Source organism: Meleagris gallopavo, chromosome 16, assembly GCF_905368555.1.
Source record: "Meleagris gallopavo chromosome 16, MGAL_WU_HG_1.1, whole genome shotgun sequence".
Lineage (NCBI taxonomy): Eukaryota > Metazoa > Chordata > Aves > Galliformes > Phasianidae > Meleagris > Meleagris gallopavo.
This window is the reverse complement of record NC_139419.1, coordinates 7,627,374-7,641,770: the sequence shown is the minus strand read 5'-3', so window position 1 is coordinate 7,641,770 and position 14,397 is coordinate 7,627,374. Positions and strand designations below refer to the sequence as shown.

The window sequence follows — 14,397 nt, the reverse complement described above, 5'->3', positions numbered from 1 at the left end:
TGCCCAGGCAAAGGACACGGACACAAAGAATCTTCTCATAGCACCTCCTGTACTGATCTATCATTATTATTTATCTGCACAGCAAACTAACGACCTCCAAGCATCAGTTCTAGCAAGCCTGGTCAGTCTCTGCAGTACCAGTAATTCCTGTTTTCAAGGCAAAAAAAAAACAACAAACAAACCCCACAAACAGCCAAAGTTAAGCCTTTGTCAAAAACAAAGCAAGGAACGACACATCACATTATCTTTCAAACATTTTTTTTTTTTACTGCAAGTTCTTTGTAAATATTCATATAGTAATTACAAAAAATACCAAAGAAAATTTCAGTCTATTCAATTTCAGAGAGTCATAATAATTTACAAAAAAATAAATAGCTTTACTCTAAAGAAGACAACTGCCTATTATCAAGGTCAACAACATTCACAGAAGTCCACATTCTCAGAGTACTCAATATTTGGATCCATCTGGCTTATTTTGCCTTTTTCCAGCATTTTCCTCTAAAATAAGACAAATTAAAATATGAGAAACAAAACTTTTTTCTTTACACAGAAAACTGAACATTCAACAAAGACTTCAAAAACCAGACTCCACTGTTAATTGAATTGTTAGAGCTCTGACACACAACTTGAAAAACAGAAAAACAGTTCTTTGCTTTTGGGTTTTTTTGGTGTTGGGGTATTTTTTTTGGCTGGTTGTTGTTGATTTTAACTACTGTCACAGAATAGTCTCCCAGAAGATTTAAGAGTCAACAGGAGCAGCATGAAGGGCGTGTTTCTTCAACGTAAGGCTAACGGTCCTTGATATAGCACAACTTCTATTAAAGCACAAAACTGCCAAAGCTAGGGGTATCACAGCATTACATTGAGCCTGCAAACTCTGCTCAGGTCAGTCCTCACTTCTCAGCCTAGCCCCCACAGGCATAACTAGAATTCTCCACCCAAGTCAGAATTCCTGAGTGAACTGGGTGTAAAATCATGTACTGTATTCTGCAACAGACCAACTGATGCAACAGTTGGGTTTTGGAGTGATCATCGTTCCAAATATGCTTAAATACTGCTTTGAAGTTGACTGTGCTTTTTCCACATCAGCACTACTGACACAGTGAACGTGCTGCTACACAACGTAAACACATGTAAAATCTTCAGGAGAATGCATAGAAGCATTAACCATGTACAGTAAATGCCATAATGAGAAAACCTGGCACGAGCATTACTTCACAAGAAGAAAATCTTTGGACGTTAGGATTATATGCCACAAAATGTTCAAGTGCATATCACAATAGATGGCTCATCAAATGAGGAATCAGCAAAGTAAATAACTAGCATTTGCAAAAATACTTAAAACAAAAATGGGTTTGAGGACATAAGAGCAGATGAAAAGAAAAAGCTTTTAAGAATTTCTTTGATGAATCACTCCACCTTACATTTGAGCATATAATGACAGATGTCAGGCAAAAACTAAAAGACTATGAAGTGTTTTGCAGAGTTTATATGCTTCTCCTAAAGCTGGCTAAAAATCAATACACAGGAGAAGAAAAAAATATTGCATTTTCATGTTACTTCCATTGCTGTGCTGTGGCTGACTTCATTAGGTCTGTAACCGAATTCACACCAGCTCAGGGGAAATTACATTTGTTTGAGTGCATCACCTCCCCCTTCTCCATTCAAATCCTATGCCAATCCTGAGTCTTTGGCCATGCTATAGAAAAGGCCTTTTGCCTGAAGTAGGTTGTCTGGGCTATCACACTCCACCACTTCACCTCTGTCCAGGACTAAAACTCTGTAAAACAAGAAATAAAAATAAGTCACAAGGAGGCCAAAACATCAGTGAATATGTAGTATATCTAGACAGAGAAATTGACAGTAACATAGCTACTCTATGCAAGGGAAGACAGTCCAGACTGAATGAGTCAAGAGAGATTTTCACCTCCATCCTTTCATCCCCACTGCAGAAGTTCAAAGTGTCCTTCACCTACCTCCATCAATGGGCCAGGCACTGCAGATGCTGGCCAGGCCCTTAGGCAAGTGCTGCTACAGGGCATTACTGCCACAACCAAACTGTGTGTTAATCTGGTGACAGTGGCACATGCAATGCCTGTCTCTTATCTTTCAGTATTATCTTTCAGACAGTGCAAAGGTGTATAAGAGCAAACAATTGTATCAGTGGTCACTCTGCTCTCTGACATACTGAGATAAAAAGGACAAGAGAGCTTACAGTTGAATTTGAGAGAAAAATCTACGCTCAACCACATCTTCACAAGGTTGCTGAAGATGACAGAGGTCAAAAAGGCAGAAGTGAGTGATGAAACATCAAATCAACTTCAGACAAAGGCACCAACTTCCCCTCTGGCTCCTTATGCTGTCTGTGCTCAGTTTAGGTTACACACTCCCTAAAATTCTGATGCCTCTTCTACCTGTGCCTAAATTAAGGCAAGACCCAGGAACAGATTCCTGTTGTTCTTCTTGCCTCCTTTCCCCTACACAAATGGCACAACAGCAGCATGACAGAGGAAACCGAGGAGCTTCACAGGCCAAGCACAGTGTCTGTAAGCCAGAATACAGACAGCCCATCTATACCACGATTTCAGCAGCAACGTGGAGAGAGAGCTGAAAATACACTGGTCAACACACATGAGCATCACTGTGCTAGGTAAAAGTAGAACATGCTATAAGCCACACAAACCATTCCTCAAGACAGAAACAGTAAGAAATATTACTTTACCTTGTATAGTCCATGATTGTGTTCAGACGATGTGCTATAGTTAAAACAGTACATTCTTCAAATTGAGATTTTATTGTTGACTGTATGAGGTTATCTGTCTCAAGATCAACAGCAGCTGTGGCTTCATCTAGAACTAGGATTTTGGACTTCCTGAGTAGAGCTCGTGCCAGGCACACCAGCTGGCGCTGTCCCACACTGCACAGATGGGAGAAAGGAAAGAGAACAACAACGACAAAAAGAGTCACAGTAAGTTCAGTGCTCTTTTCCAAAGCACAGCAAAACAAGTAACGTCACTGCTTCACTATAAGATATGTAACAGCAACTTAACCACAACATCCTTCTCACAATAAAATACAGGCAATATAATAAAAGAGTACATTACAAATGGTCTAAATGACTAGAATATTGTTAAAAACTGGACTTCAAATGGTTTTTACAGACTGAAGGTATAACTCTGTTACAGTGCTAAAAGCAAGCTAACTACTCCCCATAGAAAAGCTACATCACTTGAGCACAAGCCATCATCAGTTCAGAGCACCCACTATAAATAGCAGGCTGCTGCTACCAAAATCCTTTCCAACACTCTGCAAGCTGAGAAGTCAAATGTCACAGCATTCTGGGTATTCCTTAAATTTAATTCCCAAACTTGACAGTTTAAAGCCTGTTCAATAAAGCCTAACTGGTTGGCTGCCTGGTCACGCATTAAGAATTCCTCCCCAAATTCTCATTAACAATTAAAATAAACAACTACCACCAACAATAGCCACCCACAAACAAAGAACCAACACTGCTATTGCTAGGTTCCAGGTACCTTTTGTTCAAATTGAGCTCTTAGTGTCCTGTAAGTAAGAAGTCTAGCTGCAGATTACAGATCACACACACACTTCTCAGTTCACACTTAACTCTTAAGGCAAGCACCACTTTTTTTTAAGCATACCTGAGGTTTTCTCCACCTTCAGAACATTCATGATTGAGTTTATCAGGAAGGGATGACACAAAATTTTTCAAGTGAGCCAATTCCAAAGATCTCCAAATGTCTTCATCAGAGTGTTGGTCAAAAGGATCAAGATTCATACGCAGAGAACCAGAAAATAATATTGGATCCTACACATAGAAAGACATAATTGATAATCCATGAAGAACACAGCAGTGCTCCAAAATTTTCTCTTAAATAGTGAAAGGAAAACAACTCGTGCAGCTGCAGTTGCAAGCAAGCCAATCTACTGAATTAAGGAGTTAGACTTCACTTTTTCAGGCACTGGGCCAGACTAGGATGGCTATATGCAGACCTCTGTGAGTGAGGAGTGCTGCATATCTCACAATGCTTCAAGGTCAGAATGCTTTCTTCATACAAAAGCCCAATAGTGCACATAAAGCCTGAAATAGCAACACAAAATCCCTGGCCTTTATAACTGGACTACACAATAACTTAATTCTACTTCTAAAAAGTACAGAACTAGCATCAGTCAACACTGAGTTTATCTAAACTCCAGCAGGCCCTCCACAGGTGGCAACACTCAAGACATTACTTCTCCCCTACTGGTCAAAAGAAAAACAGTTTGTAGGTTACCATGGGACCCTGAGGCTGTTCAGCTGGGATGAGACTTAGTTCTCAGGCTAAGCTGTCTATAGTGTTTACATCATTAGCATGGGGTGCTGACAATGCCCAAGTGCCTAAAGACCATGGTTTTGCTTCCACGCCACAACTCAGTCATAGCCAAGCTCCTAAATGTTACCCAGCACAAGCAACCAAAGACAGTCTGGGTAAAAAAGTGTTTTTAAGTGCATGAAAGAGCATAGTAAAATGACTCAATTTCACAGCTACAGATCAGAAAAGGAATAAACATATTCCCTCCAGTCCACCGCAGAAAGCACACTGTTACAGTATGAGTTCTGGTAACGTCGGAATTTTACACCTACCTGAGGAATTATGGTTATCTTGAACCGCAGGTCATGGAGCCCTATCTTTGCAATATTAATTCCATCAATAATAATTTCTCCTTCAGCTGCTTCATTGATCCGAAATAAGCCTAAAGTAAGGGAGGATTTTCCAGCTCCTGTTCTTCCAACTATTCCTATCTGGGGGAAAGAAATACAGAAAGATCTTACACAAGGACAGAGTTAAAGTATTTCCAAGACTCCATCCAAAGTAGACTTTGTTGAAAGGTTGCTATATTTCTTGGGCTATCAACACCCTAAAATAGTGCAACTAGCAGAAGCTAATCTAACAGGAACAAAAATAAATAAATCACAGGCTATGGAAATAAAAGATTGCAATCCACTCACAGAATTATTCAGTTTTATGGAAAGGCAGATGCAATCCTAACTATTCTATTTTTCTCTCATGCTTCACAGTAAAATTTCTGATTTGGGCCTTTATTTTCTCTTCTTTGAATTTAAAGCAAATTCCTAGCAAAAGCACTCAGTTTCAATGTTCTGCTTCCCACTTAGGTTGAAGTCTTCGGTGATTCTTTTCTCTTTTTATTAAAATGTGATTTTTCAAAGCTTTTACTTTAGTTGGTTGATGCATCTCTTGCCATCTGCATTTTTTATTTAGCTCTCCTATAGTATTCTGCCCACATTTGTATGTAGAAAGCATGCACTCACGAAAAAAAATAAAAATAAAAATGCAAATACTTAGTTGGATACCACAACTAGAGAGGCCTGACACTAGATGTGTCTCTCAGGTACGTTGTATGCTGTCATGCCACACTATATTATTAGACATCAGAGAATCCACTCAGGACTGAGGTGTATGTGGGCATATGTGAGAGTATTCAGCAGATAGGCACACAAATCCATCTCCATCAGAGTTTTGCCAAATCCAGATAATCTGGCAAGAGCTCACTGCAGCTGCCAGTTACATTAAGACTGATTCTAAAGAAGCACTTCTTGTTCTAAAGGACCTAAGACTATTACCACAGGAAGGAGCAAGGCCCCTCTTTGGCTTATGTATGCATATTTACAATACAGCAATGGTCTGCTATTAATTCAAAGTCATTACCTTCTCACCCCCATTTATGGTGATGTTTATATTTTTCAGAACCAAATCCAAGTCCTCCCGGTAACGTAAACCAAAGCCTCGAAACTCGACCTTCCCCTCCTCAGGCCAGGTGTTTGCTGGGGCAGCTTCTTCAATACTCCACTCAGCCTGAAACAACCACACAAGCATATCTAATCACTTCTTCTCTCAACTGGGCACAGGCTCAGAGGACTTAAAAGCAATTAAGAAAAATCCTTGTTACTGTGTAACTTGCAAAAGGAACTGTGATGATGATGATGGGAAAAAAAGGAAAAAGATGCCTGAAGGCAGATGAAACAGTGTACGTAGCCAAAGAGGAGCCAGGGGAACTGTGTACTGTAGCCAAAAGGGACACAACTACAGACGTGATGACTGCACAGGCAATATGAATCAAAAAGATAGCTCCTCTTCACTCTGCCTCACTGACTGCAAAAACGGAAACATGCAAATAAAAAAAAATTGTGAAGCACTTAAAAACTAAACCACATTTGCACAGATTCTCCGGTTAGCCCAAGGCAGAACAGCAAGTTTCCTAAATAGTAAGGTATAAATATTCGTGCGTACACTCCAAAAACACCCCCAGGAACTACGCTGTGGTACACAAAGTGTTCCCTGTGGAGCACTAAGATATATCCTGTCCTTACAGGGCAATGACAGCACTAAGCAACACCAACTCCCTCAGCTCAGAGGACATGTCCAGTTGCACTCTGCAACACATTTACCAAGCTGTGGGTGAGAAATCAGAAGATGGTGCTGCTTTCTACGCAGAACTAAGTGGAAGCTTTAGTCTCAGAGATAATGAAGGATCATTCATTGGGATGGTGTTTGTGTAACATACACAAGCCTGTCTAATGAGTACAATTGAAACATTTCAGTAACAGCTGAAGATGTTCTAGATGGAAAGGAATAAAGCATTAAGGTAACTGTAGCTCCCTTACAGTCTAGTTCAAGCTACCCAGTTAGGCTGCATGTAACCATGTCAAATGATACAACTGCAAGTCCTGGGAAACATCACATGTTAACTGTGGTGAACAACTCACTGTACCTCCTTCTCCATTTCAGCGTATTCTTTGACTCTTTCTACAGCAACAATGTTGGTTTCCAGATCAGAAGTCATACGAACTAGCCAGTTTAAGTATGCTGTAATCTGCAAGAAAAGAATTTTAAAAACAATTTATACTAAACAATTTTTAAAATTTTATGTACCTTACATTCTCTCTGAAGTCTGAACAAGATTCTAGCTTTCTGATGCAGCCTCGGTTGTTTATTTTAATTAAGATATAATTACCTGCAGTGAGTAGGACACTGAAAGACCAACCAGTCCTGGACTGAGCTTGTTGCGTGCAATCACTGCAAACAATGCTGCAAAGAGAACAATACAGTTCCCCACAAACTCCAGACGTACTGCCAACCATCTGCAATACAGAAAGACATAACACATCTTTCCAGTAACGTCCAAAGACAATCATGAATGCAGTGAACTACTGTTCTGTCACATATCTTGGTTTTAAAAAGATTAGTAACATGGCATCTGAGTACTACCAGTGACAGAGGAACCGTAAGGCACCTGATGTTCTGCTCCAGCAGCATGCAAAAGGCATAAAGAATTAAATAAACCTTTCAGAGACATTAATTCCTGTTTTAATTCAGAAAGCAGATGTGCTTCATCTGTTTCAATATAACCACAACTTTTAAAAATACTACCCAGATGTAAGGCAGGAACTATAAACAAGAATTAACCTTGACTCCATCAAACAATTTTAAGAAAAGAGGTATATTCACAAAGGTTGCCCTACCTGGGACAAATACACTGACAGGTGATTGACAAGGCACAGAGGCAATAAAACCATACCCTCACTCTTTATAAACATCCCTCAATATTACAATCCCACCATTACCTGTTTGCAACAATGCTTGGATAATAAGCTTTCTGATTTTCATCCACTTTTATGTCATTCTGCTTTATAAAACGTTTCTGCTCTTCAAAGGCTCGAATTACACTGACTCCCAGAAGGGTCTCATTGAAGTGAGAATACACAGGAGAACGACTGACAGATTCAAGGCGTTTGAGCTGGCGAGAAGTGGCCACATAAAATCTCTGCAAATAAAAACATGAAAATTGAGGTTACATCCAGATTGCATTTGATACGACAAAGGGAATCACAAGAGAGCTCCCAGTCCTCTGGACTGTCAGTAACAGACATTCAACTTACACAGAGAAATATGTGCCTTGTCCAAAACTTCTGAGCCTAAAACAATCGCTACATACATCTTTAAACAAATGCCAATCAAACTATCTCACCTAACAGCCACTACCACTCACTCTTCTCTGCAAACTTACTTCAACATTACAAAATTCTGAGCCTCTAAGTCACGCATCACTGCCCTTAAGACTTACTAGCAAAGCTTTATAGATATACTAAATCAAAAGCCAAAGCTGGAAATCAGCTCCTTTTCACAAATGTGTACTAGCTCTACCAAATACATATCAGTAAAGCAAACTGAGGCAAGTATATCTTGCCTAAACAAGACAGGAGTGAAAGGCTGTCATAGTTTCTCTTTATCCATAAACAACGTTCTAACAAAATGGGCATGTTAGCAGAAATGCACACACAAGCCTCTAAAAGCTACTCTTCCATTTGAAATAAAGTTTAGAAAAGCCCACATATTTTACATACATGGGCTCTAAGCAACAAGCTACACATTTTGCCACAGAATTTAATGGCATTTTTGTACAGGCTGCTTAGGTAATAAAGGATTAACTTTTGCACACATAAGTCATTTTACACTTGAAAACATAAGGAGATGATCTGCTAAAGTCAGCTAATCCATAAGTCACGCAAAGCACCATCAGCTAAGAATGACACAAGGTAAACAATAAAATCCATCCTAGCCCACCATCTTACATATAGGATAAGTAATTTCTGGTCCAGGTGACAATGGCCAGCATCTCCTACCTGCACAAGCAAGTAGACAAGTCCCAGAGGTGGAATAATGACAGCAGCTATAGGGGTGGCCAGCAAAATGATGATACAAGCCCCAATCACATTAAATGTTGAGCCCATGAACATCTTGATGATTGGTGGAATGGTAGAGTCAATGGTATCTATCTCCTTAGAGAAACGGTTCACTAAATTTCCACTGGGAGTACGTTCAAAGAAACTCATTGGAGACCTGAGGACATTGTGTAGCAGGTCAAGGTGCAGGTGTCGTGAAGCAAATATTCCTCCTATTGACACAGCCATTGAGTAGCCAAACACAGCAATACCTGGAAAAGAACATTTGGTTTTTTAACTGCTCTCAATCTCACACAAAAAACTTTCCTTCATTTTGTCATCTCTTAGAATTGGGACAACTCCAGTACAATAATACTGGGATTTGGAGCTCATTACAGCTAGATTTGGTGATTATTCAAAAGCTCTTCCAGTGAAAACAGCACTTCACTCTCATGGGAGAATTTGTTTCTCCACTACCAAAAATGTAATATTTGAGCACCTTCCCTGAGTAAATGGCACTTGACTTTAAGGTGCATATAATTTTTATTAGGATGATATAATTTGTATTAGGATGTAAAGGATGTAAAGAAGGCTGTTGCACACCCTACTTTGGGTATTATACTTCATGTTAAAAAAAATTTTGACCACAAAAAGGACACAAAAAACCCAATGAGCTGGCCTCTCCATGGTGCCTTCATCTTTATATGACCAAAAAAAACAACAAACCAACAACCCACAACCCACTTGGTCCTCAGCAAACTGCTGCTGCAGTTTTGGGAATACAAGGTCAACAAGAGCATCAGAAACATTCTAAGTGAGCTACTCTTAAAAAAGGTAAAATCAGGCAAACCTTGAGAAATTCCCAGTGCTCCATATACTCCCAGTCTGACATTTGTGTACTGCTGTGTCCCATTGACAACAGGATCATCTGTCCATAAACTTAGCCAATAGTTGGAAGCCAGGGAGGCTATATGGTTACACATAAAGAGGAAAATGCTCAGAAAAGAGATATAGAGTCCAATAGCTTTCATGTATTCCCAGTATACTGTTGCCTTCACCTGAAGAGGGAGAAGAAGAAAAAAAAAAAAGTGTTTTCATTTCGTTTCAAAGACAACAGTTCAACTTCTATTTAAAGTTAATATTCCTGCACCAAGCCATAAAAACATGACAATTCCAATGTACAAAGCCACTCCCCAGAAGCACAAGCTGTAAGACATTCTAGGGAGTTGTGCCAAACCCAGTATCCCTTGAGGGCAGGCAAACATCATCTTTCCCTTGCCTTACAAGAGAAAGGGAGAGCACTGAGCACTGTCTGAAGTAAAACACCATCAGTGGCAGAGCCAAAAATTTCATTGTGGAGTTCCAGCTTTTGTCTCTTTCTTTTTACCACAAGATTATACAATAAATATAATTTAATTAAACCCTTGCACCACAAGTTTTGTATTCTATGATCTATTTATTATAAAACAGAGTTACAGGAGCAACATCACTAGGTGCAACTACTATTCTCCCAGGAACCTCACTCTTAGGTTTCTCAGAAAAACCTGAGTATCCTGGGATTAGATACTTGTGTCTACTGTGGAAACCTGGCTTAAAATTCAATGCTGAAGGACAGATTTCACTGCCTTAATTTGACTTAATTTGTCACAACTTTGCAATCTTTTTCAAAAAAAAAAAAAAAAAAGAAAAGAAAAAAAAAAAAAACAAGCTGCTGCAAGCTTTTTCTTTAAGTTTGGATGAGGTCACCCTTATCATCCTTTCTGCGAGCAAATATGGGGTCCATTTCTGGGAACAAAGGACACAATAATACTTCATTGAAGTTCTATAGAACAAGAGGCAATCTACTCAGCCCTTTCTCACTCCAGCTATGCGGTCTTTAGAAGCCATTTTTTCCCAATCATGTTGATTTTTCTGAAACTGAAATAGAGCACAGGAAGTGGGAGCAGGAGATCTTACCCTCCCAGTCTTTGCTGTGTCAGCCTCTGTCAGTTTCCAGGAATTCTTCTCTGCAAGAGGCTTCTGTAGCTCTGCTGTGCTGCTCTGGTGCTGTGACTTCCCAGTTTCTCTGCTGTATGTGGAGGAGTTACTGAGCTGCCTGTTTAAAAATACATATATTTTTTTTTCACTTGGAAAATATGCAGCCCAGGTATTTACTTTGCAGAAAGATTCAAAGGGTCTATGGCTACAAGTGACTCGTTTGCATTACTCTCATAATAATCAATCTCCTAATCAGCCATCACCTTCCAAATGACTATCATTGGTCCTCTTCCCTCCACACAGTGCACTTCTAATCCTCCCTGGGAACATTCAGTTCTCTAGTATCCATCTTCAGATACAAGCTAACAGGTTAGGTAGCCAACCAAGTTTTGGTGGAGAGATCAGACTTAGCTTCCAAAAATACAGCACCTCTAGAGTACCTGAAGACATGGAGCAGCAACAGACTTGCCTCCTTCAGGCTTCTGGACCTGGCACAATACATTTTCTTCCAACAAACGCCATAAATACCAAGTTACTGTTTGTTCACAGCTGACTATAAGGACAGGAAATTGGGAAGAAGAAAAAAAAAAGAAAAAAAGAGGAAGAAGAGGACCACAAACCGATGCATCAGCTTTCCAGGGGCTTCATTCACAAGGACTCCATTTTCTACAGGCCTTCCTTCCTTTCCAGATGGACTATTTGCATCTGAGGGAGAAAAAAAAAAAAAAATGAAGTAAAAAAGAAAATATGAAAGTGGTAGTGATGAGATACAGTGGTTGAATTGCAGTAATAAATCCTAGGTGCAGTCCTGGTGTGCAAATAAACAGTAAAACACAGAAGTATCTATGTGTATCTAGAAGTATCTAGCATGTGCTAACAGATAATTGATCAGATGAGCATATCAGCTTAGTCCCATCCCAAAAGGATTAGTTGACAACACAGAGAACATTTATTTTTTTATTCTCCTACAATTATAGGACAGTAATAATAATTTAATATAATTATGAGAACATACTTGATGTTAAAGCACAAAATACCAAGTTGCACTATGACTCACTCTGGGGAAAAAAAGTCAACACTCTAACCATCTTCTGCTTCTCAAACCACATCTTCAATACAGTTAAGTCAAATTATTTTTATTTTAGAACACAATGAGCAGACACTCTAGTAGATGGCTTAAAGCTGTAAAAACAAACGACAGGTGCCATTAACTTTGAACCTTCCTGCAAAACGATGCAGAAAGCAACATACAAAAGCCCCATGTTTTTAAGCAACCATAGGAATCATTCATTTAAGCAAGGAGTTGTTTGCACAAATGTCAGTGAACAAAAAAAAAACAAATACAAGTTTTGTTAATCCACTTGTAACAAAATGCAGAACACATAAGAGTGTTGCCTAAAATATTTCACAAAACCAATCAGTTTGAATTAAGATTTCTCCTAACAACTTCATTCAGCGTAAGACATTAATAAAACTTTCGGGTTCAGATTATGTCATCATTTTCCTAATACAAATGATTTTGACCTCCAAAAATTACTGATAATTAGGTGAAGACCTGTTTTCATGTATAAAAGTTAATTTGTAACAAAATAATTTTGCATTTTAAAGAGTCTGTGCAAACTGAAAAAAACTCAAATGCATCTACTAAAGAGATCTGCAGAATAATTAGTGTAGATTTAGAATCCGAAATCTTCACGTTTTTATAAGAAAGCAAAACATATGCATAAATAAGTTCATCGGTACACTAAGGATGGGCTGCTTGAACTTAAAACTGTTCTGCAAAACTCTAAAAACCCAAAGCTAAACAGTTCAACGTGGTCCAAAAGCAGGAAGAAAAATAAAGAGCAGAAACAATGGCAAAAGTGAAAGCTTCAATTATTCAGTTCGTATTTTTAAAAGAAATGTGAGACTGTTGGTTATTTTAAGCACTTGTTTTCTTTTATAGGGGTCCCATATGAAAAACACCATATCTCTTTAGAGCATCACTGAAGCTCTAAACCCACATGAACATAAGAAAACCACAAGTAAACCACCCTTCCTTAACAGCTCTAAATTTAATGCCTTGTTATAGGCTGCAAAGATTTCATACGTAAACTGTATTCACCTTTTGAGAGAGAAATTTACAGAAGATTGTCATAGTAAGTCCAGAATATAAAATAATAAATATACAAGAACAAAAGAGACTTTCATGTCTCAATACTGAGCTCTCCCTCTCAGATTATACTCATACTCCTAATCCAGAGTGGGAGATGCACCTTTGAAGTTTATTTAAAGCTTCCCTATGAAAATGTTTGAGATACAGAATCACTGCTGGTGAATTAGTTATCTACAAGTCAGTGTGAGAGTTACTGTACACACAGAGGTTACGTACAAACCAAGCAAATATCTTGTTGTGCAGATGAAATTCTCTTTTGTCAATGAAGTAGTTACTAGTATTGCTCCACCACAAGCTCTAGTAAAAGTCACAAGGCAAAAAAGCAGTTACCTGTTTCCAGAGGTTGAATCGTTCTTTCTAACGAAGAATCCGAGTCTAAAAGCATATATAATTAACTTTTTCCAGAACACAACCATTTTCAACCTTCACAAGCATAAATGCATTAAAGCAGCACAACCTAAACCATAAATACAAACAAACGCTCGAGGCAGAATCAAATTCACTGAAACTGATCTTTTTAATCCCACTCCTTGGATTAAAACAAAAAAGGCAGCCTTAAGGGGAAAAAAAAATCCAAACCATATGGCTGTAAGTGACAGATCACTAAATTTCCTTCTACATATGCACTAATGAGGGTTGGGGAGCAGAAATCAAAAAGCAGCTCCAAAGCAACCTCAAATTATCACAGAAAAATCCCAGAATATACCAGCAACTACCATATGAGTTTTCCTCAATTGCAGTGAAGACTTCACTTAAGAAGCTTAGAGACTTCCTGTTCTTACCAATAAAGGTGTGTATCATCATGTTTTGAGAGTGACAACTTTCATCCACACAGGTGTACCTCCAAGAAGTGCAATGAAGCTATGAAGGGACTGGAGCACACCCCTATTGGGAGGAGCTGAAAGACCTGGGATTGTTCAGTCTGGAGAAAAGACTCAGGGGAGACCTTACAGCTCTCTACAATTCCCTCAAAGGAGGTTGTGGTGAGGTGGGGGCCAGCCTCTTCTCCCAAGTCACACTGACAGGACAAAAGAGAATGGCCTTAAGTTGCACCAGGGGAGGTTCAGTTGGATATCAGGAAAAACTTACTTTCAGAAAGAGTGGTGATACATTGGCACAAGCTGCACAGGGAAGTGGTAGAGTCATTGTCCCTGGAGGTGTTCCAGAAGAGCTTAGATGTGGCACTGAGGGACGTGGTTAGATGGCGTAGGTGATGGGTTGACAGTTGGACTAGATGCTTTTAGTGGTCTTTTCCAACCTTAATGATTCTATGATCACCCAGCATGGCTAGATTAGTAAGGAACTATGAGATAATTTCCTCTTCTAAGCATTTTGGTACCTTGTGTACCTCACACTGAGTCAGTTATTTACTTAGGCCATTTGAGGCGGAGAATACAGCTAGATTTTTACCTTACCAGAGAGAACAGAAAAGCTGAATTTTGCTAAAAGGTAAATGAAATGAATTCAAGAGGAAGTCAGATTACTTTCTGACTCAGTCAGGTGCTTCCTGAATTAACACTCACAT

General features: G+C 39.1%; 1 protein-coding gene across 5 annotated transcripts in view; it reads right to left on the bottom strand.

Moving 5' to 3' along the window:
- Positions 1-241: 241 nt before the first annotated feature.
- ABCC1 (ATP binding cassette subfamily C member 1 (ABCC1 blood group)) overlaps positions 242-14,397 on the bottom strand; it is a 46,091-nt gene continuing 31,935 nt past the window's right edge. For 3 of the 5 annotated variants that reach the window (XM_085237127.1, XM_085237124.1, XM_085237126.1), the window contains 13 exons: positions 13,203-13,247; positions 11,338-11,422; positions 10,697-10,835; positions 9,591-9,798; positions 8,702-9,012; positions 7,643-7,842; positions 7,033-7,159; positions 6,790-6,891; positions 5,727-5,873; positions 4,643-4,801; positions 3,660-3,826; positions 2,723-2,917; positions 242-1,780 (listed from right to left, as the gene is read on the bottom strand). In XM_085237127.1, coding sequence (XP_085093253.1) covers positions 1,672-1,780; positions 2,723-2,917; positions 3,660-3,826; positions 4,643-4,801; positions 5,727-5,873; positions 6,790-6,891; positions 7,033-7,159; positions 7,643-7,842; positions 8,702-9,012; positions 9,591-9,798; positions 10,697-10,835; positions 11,338-11,422; positions 13,203-13,247 — 1,994 coding nt within the window. In that variant the 3' untranslated portion in view covers positions 242-1,671. The remainder of the gene's footprint in view (positions 1,781-2,722; positions 2,918-3,659; positions 3,827-4,642; positions 4,802-5,726; positions 5,874-6,789; positions 6,892-7,032; positions 7,160-7,642; positions 7,843-8,701; positions 9,013-9,590; positions 9,799-10,696; positions 10,836-11,337; positions 11,423-13,202; positions 13,248-14,397) is intronic. The other 2 variants (XM_085237128.1, XM_085237125.1) reach the window with 1 other exon arrangement.